Source organism: Denticeps clupeoides, chromosome 12 (genome assembly GCF_900700375.1).
Source record: "Denticeps clupeoides chromosome 12, fDenClu1.1, whole genome shotgun sequence".
In the NCBI taxonomy this organism is placed as follows: domain Eukaryota; kingdom Metazoa; phylum Chordata; class Actinopteri; order Clupeiformes; family Denticipitidae; genus Denticeps; species Denticeps clupeoides.
Window position 1 is genome coordinate 7,523,112 of NC_041718.1, and position 11,424 is coordinate 7,534,535.

Sequence of the window (11,424 nt, forward strand, 5' to 3'; positions counted from 1 at the left end):
ACTTTAGGCATATATGCTGCCACCATCATTTCCATGATCGTTTCTGCTGCCTTTAGTATGCTACCTTGGCTTCACTTTTCTCCCGTTCTGGTGATGTTCCTCTTTTCTATCGGCTTTTGAGTGTTATATATTGTGTTTTATTTTAGGGGACGTTACAGAAGTTTGTGGATGACCTGTTCCAAGTGATTCTTAGCGCCAGTCGGCCGGTCCCGCTCGCTGTAAAATACTTCTTTGACCTTTTGGATGACCAGGCAGTACATCATGGCATTTCAGATTCTGAGACCATCCACATCTGGAAAACGAACAGGTGCTTAGGTGTTCACTGTTTAAAGTGCCCAACGGGCACTTTGGAGGGGGAAAAAAGGGGGGGAATATATATATATATATTTATTTTTTTATTTTTTTTGTGTGTTCTCTAGTTTACCACTACGGTTCTGGATCAACATTGTGAAGAACCCGCAGTTCATCTTCGACGTCCAGGTCTCTGATAATGTGGATGCTGTGCTGTCAGTTATTGCACAGACCTTCATGGACTCCTGTACCATTGCTGAGCACAAACTGGGCCGGGTGAGTACTGCAGATGGGAAGTAACAAAATACAAGTAACAAAATACAAGTACTTTGTTACTGTATTGTAAGTAGTAATTTTTTTTAGAATTTTTCTGTCATCTTATTTTATTTGTGCCCTGCCTATCATTGCATGTAACCCAAGCACCAAGACCAATTTTGGCCTATTTGATGGGGCTATGAAACACAGAAAAACACAAGACACTGTTTTAGTGTGATGTGTGTCTCCATGTGTAATGGAGGCAGTAGAAAACAGAGCTTCTTTTCATCGTGCCCACTTTTTTATCTGATGCTTTGTGCTCTATGTACATTATTTTATTATTTGATCTTCTGCTGATTTTTGTAAGTTTGCCCACTAACAAAGAACTTCAGTCTTTAATTTCAATGGTAGGTTTATTTAAACAGTGAGAGACAGAACAATAACAAAAACATCCAAAATAATGCATTTTTAAAAAATGATGGTCTGGAGACTGACTAGAACACTCCAAGACCTTAATATACTTCTTATTGAGAAGAACCCGTTTTCAAAGCCCTGGCCCCATCCATCCTCCCTGTGATGTGATACAGTTGTCCCTTGCCAGAAAAACAAAAAAGCGTTATGTTCCTACCTCCATGTTTGGCGGTGGTGACGGTGTTCTTCCAGTCAAAGGCAACATTCCTCCTCGGCAAGTTGAGTTGATGCTAAAGAGACAGATTTTGGCCTCATCTGACCACAGCTGAGATCCAGCTCATTCATTTATTTAAGACACAAGCTTTGCCCATCAGGACAATCAATACACAAGTATCAGTACTTCTACTTTATTGAACAATGCGTGTACTTTTGCCACTTCTAAGCGATAAGAGCTGATCGGAGAGGAGGGAATTAAGGGAGGATGAACAGATGGAAATATGGGGGTGGGATAATGATGGGGTGTTCCAATTAGCAGGCTTTAGTTTGCCTCGCACTAATGTGATCAAAGGCACGAAGGCCTCCTGGGTGGGGTTGTGAGGGGTTTTGGTATTCAGCAGGAAGCTGTGGAGAGGAATTTATGCTGCCTCTCACCCTCTCATTTTTCTTTTTCTAATGCTTTGTTCAACAGGACTCACCCATCAACAAGCTGTTGTATGCCAGAGATATCCCACGCTACAAGCAGATGGTAGAGAGGTGAGAATGACCCCTTACTTTTGATCTTGCGGTTCTTTGCTTTTTTTTTTTTTTTTTTCTTTGAAAGAGTTCTTTGATAAAATAATGTGGATTTTTTCAGCTGGGCATGTCCTTGATACATGTGTTGTTAGAACTGCTTAACTGAGAATTGAACTCGTGACCTTCACATGTGTCAGTTTGACCTCACGTCATAAAACGCAACCTACACTAAAATGCTCTGTTTTCTCAGGTACTATTCTGATATCAGACAAACCATCTCTGCCAGTGACCAGGAGATGAATTCTGCCTTGGCTGAGCTGTCTAGGGTAATCTCATTACATTATACGCTTTTACCTCACAAGTTTTCATCCTGTACAATTTAATACGGAGCTCACGCTGCTGTTATTTTTCTTTCTACAGAATTATTCAGGAGAGTTGAATTACTTAGTGGCTCTTCATGAGCTTTACAAATACATCAATAAGTACTACGACCAGGTGAGTCCAAGTGCCACTGAGCACTGTCCCCACACACCTGTCATGGCTGCTCACTGCTCACCAAGGGGGATGGTTAAATGCAAAGTGCACCGTGTGCTGTGCGGCAGTGACAATCACTTTCACCAAAACAACTGCACAGAAAGAGGTGGTCTTGATTCGAATCAAATTACTTCCATCATGTCCCTCCAATTCACACAAACAGTCCACAACAGCAGATCTGCCTCCTGTATGTACTATACAGCATTTTGGACTTTTCCACCTCTACACCTGTTTTCTTGACAAATCACCAACCCTGCAGGCTCACTCAACAAATTAATGTTGTTCTTGCGTTACTTGAAGCGAGACATTTTGTTTCACTTGGAGTTTCCATGTGTGAAAGAGAACTGAACGAAGAGGAAAATTAAGGTGTGAAGCGTTCTAAGTTGTACTTTAGCTTGGGGGGAGGTGGATTAAACTGTAATATGTATTAAAAGGAATGATCATCTGGAATGATTTACTGTGTGAAGTGATGATGCCAGTGAGTGATGAAATAATAATCAGTTTCTTATCACTAACTGGTGGTTCCCATTGTGTGTCTCCGCAGATCATCACCGCCCTGGAAGAGGACACCACAGCTCAGAAGATGCAGCTGGGCTACAGACTGCAGCAGATTGCTGCTGCTGTTGAGAACAAAGTGACAGACTTGTGATGGCCCTAGAAGACATGCACATGAGAGAAGAGAAAGAAAGAAGAAACCTCGGACCAGGATGCTCACCAGACCACATCAATCGAGAAACAAGGGATGCTGGGAGAAGGATGTGAGCTGGTGGCATTAGAAGGGCAGAGATATGCACCTCCTCCCTGCTGGGGTGTTTACTACATACAGTCTGTTTTTTTTATGATATTTATGGCGTGATTTGGAGAATCACAGAGGCCTTTAATTCTGAGGAGGGACCGAATGAATGTCAAGTGGAGGGGGACACATAATCACTGTGATATCAGGAGGACACAAAATGGCAGCGTTCGTCATTTTTTTTTTGCTTCTTGTTGATTGCGTGTGGTGGTACAAGAACTATGAAGCCACCTTCTGCTGTGGTAGGGAACTGAGGCAGCCCAGCTTCCTCTCCCTCCGGACCCCCGTTTCTCATTGCGTTTGATCCATCTCTGCTCCAGCTGGACTCCCTTGTCTTCCTGTGGTACTCCTGCCCTGTGTGACGAATGAGGAGGAAGTAAAGCGGGTTTATGCCGCTGGTTTTATGGAGGACACCTGGTTTTATGGAGGACACCTGGATATCAGAGGGAGACGCTGTAGATCACAGTGGCCGTTAGAGGAGCCAGAGCTCCCACGCCCTCACGCGTTTATTTTACTGGGAGTGATGGGCTAGCTGTGTGCTTAACATACACTTCAGACTGGACGTGGTGTCATTAAGCAGCTAGCTTATTTTCTGTCTTTCTCTACCTCTCCCCCGCTGATGTTTTTGAATCTGTGTGTGTGTGTGTGTGTGTGTGTGTGGATGTGAGTGTGTGTCTGGTGTGTGGTTTCAGTTTACATACGACTGATAGTAATGTATTTTTATATATGTAGAAAGGAGGAAAATCTGTTGGGCATTAGTTGTGTATAGTGTTCTTCCCGCTGCCTTTTGTCCTAAATCACTGAACGATAAAGATTTACCCTGCAATATTATCCCTGAATGTTTTTAATTATTTATTTATGTTTTAGTTATTTACATCCACGGCATATTCACACCAGCACATATCCGTCCAGTGCACACAACGATGGAAGTTTCCGTTTCCCACAGACTTTCTTTCCGAGAATGTTTCAGTCCTTTTGCTGTAGCTCTGCGAACCGAATGACCAGAGTGCATGTAAAAAAATTAAGTCAAATAGAAGGGAAGTAAAATAATGGTTTCAATGTAAGAACGGTACAGAGGTCCATGCATATTTCAAACATTCACATTGCACGGCCTTCGTTTTTGCTTATTTTTTTATTTATTTCTCTTTTAAACACCATTGATCAAACTGTGGAGATCTGGAGAATGATTATAATGTAGTACTAATTATTTTAGGTGCGTTCTAAGGTACTGGCTGTGTTGTCTGATTATGTTGGACTAAACCGTCGCGGGCTGGTTTGCTTTGGCTCTTTTGAAGAGCACTGGGTGGCAGCAGAGAGAAGAACGTTGACGCATCCCTGTCGCACCGCGCCGAGCTCCAGCCATCACTGCAGCTACGTAGCTTTCATAGGCGCTCGTCCGGACGCCATGCGAGGTGCGGCCGGCTGTGAAACAGGCGCCTCGAAAATGGAATTAACTAGGCCATTTTTAATTAAGTACTCCATTCTAAGTGGGTGATGGTCAATGTGATCGACGGATCAGTCGAGGGAAGACGTGTCGCTGTTAGGTTGTACAAATTTGTCATTGTAGAGGAGCAGTGTTTTTATTAAAAGAGTTTCTTTGTTAATATACTTGTACATACTGGCTTAACACATCTCGACTGTTAGATCTTTCACCTGTTTAATAAAATTAAATTGACACGTTGCTGTAATAAAATATTCTCTACAATTATCTGAGTGCTTCGTGTGAGTGTGTCTTACTTACGAATTACTTGTTTGGCGTGTTACAGTCTGTTCCTTGTTCCATGGGGGGGAAAACTGCACAAAAAGATCCCTGCTGTACTTTCACCCAACAGACTTTAACTTGCACATATTTGACCAGGTTTGTCTTCGCCCGGACCGAGTTCGCGGTGACACGCGGATGTGACGTCGTCAACCGTCAGCACACGGGCGGGTATCGTTCTCGGAGCGGAGCGGGGCTTTTTTTTGTTGCTAGCTGGCCGGAGAGTGCGCTTGGCGTCCATCGAGCCTTCGTTCCCACAAATGACATCTCGCCTGGGCGCCTGCGAACTTATTACAGCGACCGGAAAACCGACGGGGACCAGATAAAACCCGGCCGCGCACGGGCGGGACGCTGCTAGCAGCACTAGCCGATTAGCTCGCCGACGCAGCACATGTAAGTAGGATCGGCTCGACAAATTCCACCAGTTCCGAAAACGCGGGAGGTTTCTGTTCCGTGCGTGTGTGGGATTAGTAATGTGTTCCGAGGGGCGTGAAAGTGGACGCCGTCGTTATTGCCGTTAGCTTTTTGCTAATCGGGCTACGTGGGCTTTTCCTCGCAGTCTTACCGCGAGCTTCGTTAACGAAGAGCAGTACGAAGCGATTTCGATATGGCCTCGTATGATATAATAAGCCAAAAAAAAAAAAAACACCACCAGCCGATTGTTCTGTTCATTGCTGTGTTACACTAGATGTGTGTGTGTGAGCCTCTTTTGTACTGAAGGCTTACGGCCAGTCTGGTTAATCCTCCCATGTGTGAGCCTCCTCGGCCACAGATCGCATGCAGCTAAGCGGGTAGAATATATATACATGTATTCCTACAACCCGCAGCATTCGCGCCATGGAACAGTCAGAGCAGTCCTCCACAGACTCCGGGTCCCAGGAAGTGAACCCCGTGTTTCTTCAGCAGCTGCGGGAGCTGGACATCCCCGAGGAGGCGGCCAAGCAGGTGACTGGACGCATCATTAAGCAGAGGATCGTATTTGACTAGAGTATTTACTTGAGTATTTTACTGGTTAAGCCATTATAATAAGTAATCAAAAGCATTTGATTGGTGTCAAATTCATGAATTTAAGATACATGTCTTTTTTTTTTATATTCAAAGTTTTGCTGGATATCATATAAAAATGGTTTGCATCTTTTTTCTGACATCAACAAACGAAGACTTCCTTCATGTTTACAGGCGTTGCTTCACACCAGAAATGTGTCGGCGGAAGAGGCAGCCATGTACTACTTCAACAAGCTGGAGAATGAGGTGACATAGCCGATGCAGGTACACAATGGTACGGTGTTTCCTGCGTGCTTGTATGAAGCACATTTCAATGTTCTCCCGCCTTCTCTTCCCTCCTCCCCCTGTTCCCTGTCTTCAGGAGGAAGGTGATGAGGATTTGATGTTCAAGATGGTGTTTGTGGTAAACATGGATTTGTCTATGGGTGTTGGAAAGGTATGGGCAGCTGTACTCTGGAAATGTTAGTGTTTCAGTGATTTGAAATTCTTGACCTGCTTCTGGTGAGGCGGTGCAGTTTATTTTTAAGAAACTGTTTCAGTTCACTTAGTGCAGTAGGGCAAGACTGTTTTATATAAGAAACAACATTGATGTTAAATAATGAGAAGTAAGCTTCACAATGAGGCATCTGGGGTCTCCTTTATAAAACTTTGCTAAAAGTGTAAGTGCGATCAAAAGACAAACAAAATATCAGATTTCTGAAACTATCATGCTCTGTGTGGGGTTGTTCACATTTACTGTATTCTGAGGGGAAAAGTAAGAGAGACATTTTCTCTCATACTTTTGTGCTTGTGGGTGAAGTGGAAAGCCGACAACCAAAAAGAAGGGCAATCAATGGCGTCAGGAAACGAATGAAGTGAGTGCAGAAAACGGGGCAGCGCCCGAAAAAAAAAAAAAAGTCAGATTTAAAAGTGATCAAAAAATAAATAAATAGCAGCGCATGGAAAAAGCGTGTCTGCTAGCAGAGGCGGTGAGGACACATCGGACCTGACTCCTCTGGAAACCCGGATGGCTTCAATGCTGGGGGGGAAACGGGTGTGTGTAGGGTGGGCGTCTGAGAAACAGGCAGACACAGACATTTTCTGAAAGATCACTATAATGACAGTCGTCAAAATAGTCTTAGAGCCAGGCGTCATCATCAGCCAAAAAAATGTTTATGGCCCATAGACACCCGTTCTTGTCTAATTCTGCCATTGGCATAATCTTCTAACAATGCCAGTGCACCCATTAGTTTACGATGCGCACGAGTGTCATCGCGGCATTCATGTTTTTTCAGCCATCAGATTGTTTCTCACCATGTCCAAATCTTCGTGAGAATCGCGGCCACAACTTATCCATGTACATTTTGACAGCTGCGGTTTCATTTGAAATATAGATTTTTACTTATATATTCACTATTATAAAAATGTGGCTTAAAAGGTCAAATTAAAGGTACAGTGTATTGCTCACATGCATAAGGAATTATTATATATGTACTATTGCCGCTCATATTTTGCGGTCGCATGGTTTTTTTCTATAAATCACAACGTATGCGCGGGAACAGGCGTTCGCATCTTTTTGTCCATTATAAATGAGACCCCAGGTCATTTTGTTTGTCTAATAGATGGTCTCTTTTGATTGACACACGATTGTGTTTTCATAATAGTAATATTAATTTCACAAACATGTTGCTGTGGTTCTGTGCATGAAGGTTGCAGCCCAGGTTGGCCATGCTGCAGTGGGGTTATACCAAGCGATGCAGGAGAAGAATAGTTGGAGGGAGATGGCCTGGAAGTGGGACCATGCAGGGTGGGACACTTCTAATTGCTCTTTTTTTTTTTTAACCCATAAGGTCAAGCATACACTGAAGAACCTTTCACTTAACAAATGACTAACCAGAGGTTAAATTGGAAACACGCTTGTCTTGTTCTGAGACTCAATCATGGAGTCTATTTTAGAATTTTCAGTAGTAGATTGTTGCATCATGATTAATAAAATGAGTATGTATGGCATATTACTGTGCGATGCATGTGAGCTTTTGCAGTGGCTATTGTGTGGGCAGTGAAATTGAACCATTCATTGGTTTTTCAGAGCAAAGAAGGTGGTGTTGCAAGGGTCTAATGTGGCTCATCTATTGGAGCTTCAGGCTTTGGCCATGAGCCTGAGTTTGCCTACGTATCTGGTACAAGATGCAGGATTGACTCAGGTAACAAGAACACGGAGCAGCAATGTATAGTTTGTGTTTAACGTGTTATTGCAGAATATCAATCAATCGTTATTTGATTTGTGTTGTGTACAATACATGAGTACATAGCGATATCATTAGTAATAAATGTTTCACATAATAAACATTGCACAGTTGAAACTGTGCATTGGTGGCCTAGCTGTTAAGGAAGTGGCCCCATCATCAGAAGGTTGCCGGTTCGAATCCCGATCCACCAAGGTGCCACTGAGCAAAGCACCATCCCCACACACTGCTCCCCAGGCGCCTGTCATGGCTGCCCACTGCTCACCAAGGGTGATGGTTAAATGCAGAGGACACATTTCGTTGTCACCGCTGTGCTGAAGTGTTTTACAATCACTTCACTCTCACAGACTCTACTTTTTAACTACTGACAGAAAATTACCAAGTAACATTGTTACAATCTAATAGTTTATGATGAGATTAGTTTCAACACCCATAGTATTTTTACTGGTGATGATGCAACCACTGTGCCTGTCTTCATTATTTTGTCTCTTGGGTAAAAGAACTGTATGTGGGTAATGGAAGATTAAGTGAATATTGATTGCCATGTATATATTGATTGCCATGCCTTGTTCCAGGTCGAATCTGGCTCCCGAACGGTCTTGGCCATTATGGGAGAAGAAGAGATTGTGAATAATGTCACTGGAAGTCTGAAGCTGCTGTAACCGCTGACTGACTGGCACAAAGCGTCGCCATAACACAGTCTCCACCAGGGGGCACTGTACCCTCTTTAAAGAAAAAGTCTTTCCATGCAAGTGTTACACAACATAACATTCTTTACCAAAAAAAAAAAATGGAATGAAAGAAACAGAGGAAACCATCTGACCTAACATGCACACACATTCATGTTCACTCAAATAAATAAATGTATTCAGCTCACTGTCCAAGACAAACGGTGAAATAACATCCATATGCAAAGGTGTCTGGGTTGTTGGCTAACGTGGGTTAGCTTCAGCTTGTAGTAACAGCATGTTAACATGTTTGTAACACTGCTTGTGTTAGGTCATTTAACTGCAGAGGATGGTTGTCCTTGCCTGACGGAAGTGTATGGAATGAGCGACTGGATAAATGTATTGAGTGATAGCCATGACAACCATTATATTGTATGTGGGCAGCACAGAAGCCGCTCTGCTAGTTATTAGAGACTATGACGTTTATTGCTTTTTAAACCAAGCTGGTACAAGCGACCGGTGTAGAATTTCCATTTTAAGTTTTCTGTAAAGTGTACCATGTATCAGTGGAGGGGTAACCTTTACTGCTACATTGACGTATAAATCGACGTATGTGTGTATATATATTTATGTACCTGTGTACGTAATCTAGTGACATGGATCCTCCTAGAGAATGTTTAAGAAAATATCAACTGGCTGAATTTTTTTATTTTTTTCCCTCCCTAAAATGCATATTGTGGGAATCTGTTAAAACAAAAAACGTTGAGGTTGCTTATTTTATTATTACTGGCCGAAAAAAGGCTTTTAATGTGTCCTTTTGTTTACAGATTTGCTTGCTGTTTGCTGTAGCCTTCATTTCAGCGTGCATATATGTGTGTAAGCACTGTATCCAGTTTAATTCCAGAACCAAACACTATTATCCAGTGTGTGTGTGTGTGTGTGCAAGGCCGATAAGTACGTTTACAAAAAGACTGTCATGTTCCTACACTTCCGCAATTAAGATAAGTGGACAAAAGCTTTTATTGTATGTAATCAAATTAAGACGGGAATACATCAGCGAATGCTCGCGAAGGAAATCTGAGTCACGGTCCAGTCTTGTATTTGACCTATTATTCAGTAATGGAGTGTTGCGTTTATTATTCCTTTTGGCAATTCTTAATTATAATATATATGTGTGTGTGTATATATAGGGCTTGTGATTCATTTTAGGGAGTAAGAGACCTGTAGCGTGTTCTTTGTTAAAACTAATGAAATGTGTTTTCAGATTCGGACTCTTGTTTTGTACTTGTTGAGGGTGGCCGATAGGTGGCCGGTTCCGAATGAACGTTCCTTCCTGGAAATAAAACGCCCCGCACCCTGGCCCGTGCATCTGTCCTTCAGCCCCAAATAAACTTCAGCTCCACTGGTGTGGCGGTCCCGGTGTCCGTGTTTTCACCGAGCGCGACGTCGGTGATAATTCATAAACTTGGCGTCGGGGAAGTGGGGGCGCTCTCGCCGAACAAAGGTTATCCTGTTGTCGCCCCGGCCGTCCCTTCTGTTCCAGAACGTTCTTTTAAAGGGACCTCGACGCAATTAACGCCACCGTGATTCTTCCCTTCGATCTCGTATTGGCGGCGAAGCGGGATCCTGCGTACGTGTCGACGCGCACCGCGGCCATGTCTGCGGCGGCGGCGACTCGAGGAGTCAAATAATGAACCCGACGTCGGCGGGAGTGACGTCACGGCGCGACCCGCTTCCTCGTCCGCGGTGACCCAGAGGGGGTCACCGTGTTGTAAAGAAAACAAAAAATATATATTTGCATAACAATAAAGTACGAAGTATCGCAACAAATCCGAGATCCACGGTCGATTCGAATTTCTGTCCAGAACCCACACGAACGACAACATGCCGGAATTGCAACGTAATATTTAGATCAACACAACCCCTTAAAAAAACGCCATTATAACTTATAACCACACGCTCTGGCCAGCCATTGCAACACATGACGTCGTCAGCTTTGGACGCGCCAATCCCACGGACCCGCGTCGGATAAAAGCAGCCCACGGTGTTTCACAACCACGTTCAGACGTCGCACTTATTAATATGTTAAAATCACAGGTACAAAATAAAAAAATCGCATTGATAGATGTATTTTTATATCCCAGGAAACATGTATATGTACACACACACACAGACTAGAGTCGTTTTTATATAATTCCGTGAGACAAACTATTCGCCGACGTGGACTTTAGACAGAAGAGAACACGGATGAGCGAAAATCCGTAGACGCCAATCACCGGCCAGATCCCACAAGAGCGGCGCTTCATACTCCATTCATGGCGCTGCGAAGGTGGGGCTGACCCTGCCTCTAATGGCGTAGTCCCTGCCACGGGGCTCCGGAGACCCCGTGCGGTCTGCGCGGCGGGGCCGCGCTCGACGCGGATTCCGCGCTGGTCTGCGGATCATCGTGTCATGCGCCAATGTATGCAACGGGGGTAAAAAAAAATAAAAACAAGAGAATAGTATAAAGCCGCGGTCCCACACACGCCCAAAATGTGTCAGGAGGTAATTCAGCTAACGCGAGTTGCTCCCTTTTTTGCGCTGAACAGAGAACGACTGCTTAGGAGTTTGAGAAGAAAATAGAATCCCTTTATGAAAGAAATGGAAACTCCGCGGCGTGTGTACTTAGTAACATGACAGTGTTCCGCTTTGCAGAGACAAATCCGCATTTAAGTGTCGCTTATATCCGTGAACACAGACGCCCTTTCCTCG

At 43.7% G+C, this 11,424-nt stretch overlaps 2 protein-coding genes and 1 long non-coding RNA gene across 4 annotated transcripts in view; 2 read left to right on the forward strand and 1 right to left on the reverse strand.

Moving 5' to 3' along the window:
- Positions 1-4,729, forward strand: part of plxnb1b (plexin b1b) — a 65,683-nt gene extending 60,954 nt beyond the window's left edge. For both annotated transcript variants that reach the window (XM_028997753.1, XM_028997754.1), the window contains 6 exons: positions 147-307; positions 420-567; positions 1,646-1,710; positions 1,940-2,015; positions 2,110-2,184; positions 2,768-4,729. In XM_028997753.1, coding sequence (XP_028853586.1) covers positions 147-307; positions 420-567; positions 1,646-1,710; positions 1,940-2,015; positions 2,110-2,184; positions 2,768-2,872 — 630 coding nt within the window. In that variant the 3' untranslated portion in view covers positions 2,873-4,729. The remainder of the gene's footprint in view (positions 1-146; positions 308-419; positions 568-1,645; positions 1,711-1,939; positions 2,016-2,109; positions 2,185-2,767) is intronic.
- LOC114800414 (uncharacterized) lies at positions 1,751-4,876 on the reverse strand. Its single transcript, XR_003751387.1, has 2 exons — positions 4,758-4,876; positions 1,751-3,370 (listed from the first exon to the last, which is right to left on the reverse strand). It is a non-coding gene; the product is annotated as an uncharacterized LOC114800414 (long non-coding RNA).
- A 25-nt stretch (positions 4,877-4,901) lies between these two features.
- Positions 4,902-10,081, forward strand: LOC114800415 (probable peptidyl-tRNA hydrolase 2). The gene is made up of 7 exons (XM_028997755.1): positions 4,902-5,168; positions 5,603-5,720; positions 5,955-6,026; positions 6,142-6,216; positions 7,469-7,566; positions 7,849-7,963; positions 8,581-10,081. The coding sequence occupies exons 2-7, from the start codon at positions 5,613-5,615 to the stop codon at positions 8,665-8,667; spliced, it is 555 nt and encodes a 184-aa protein (XP_028853588.1). The 5' UTR covers positions 4,902-5,168; positions 5,603-5,612; the 3' UTR covers positions 8,668-10,081.
- Positions 10,082-11,424: the final 1,343 nt, after the last annotated feature.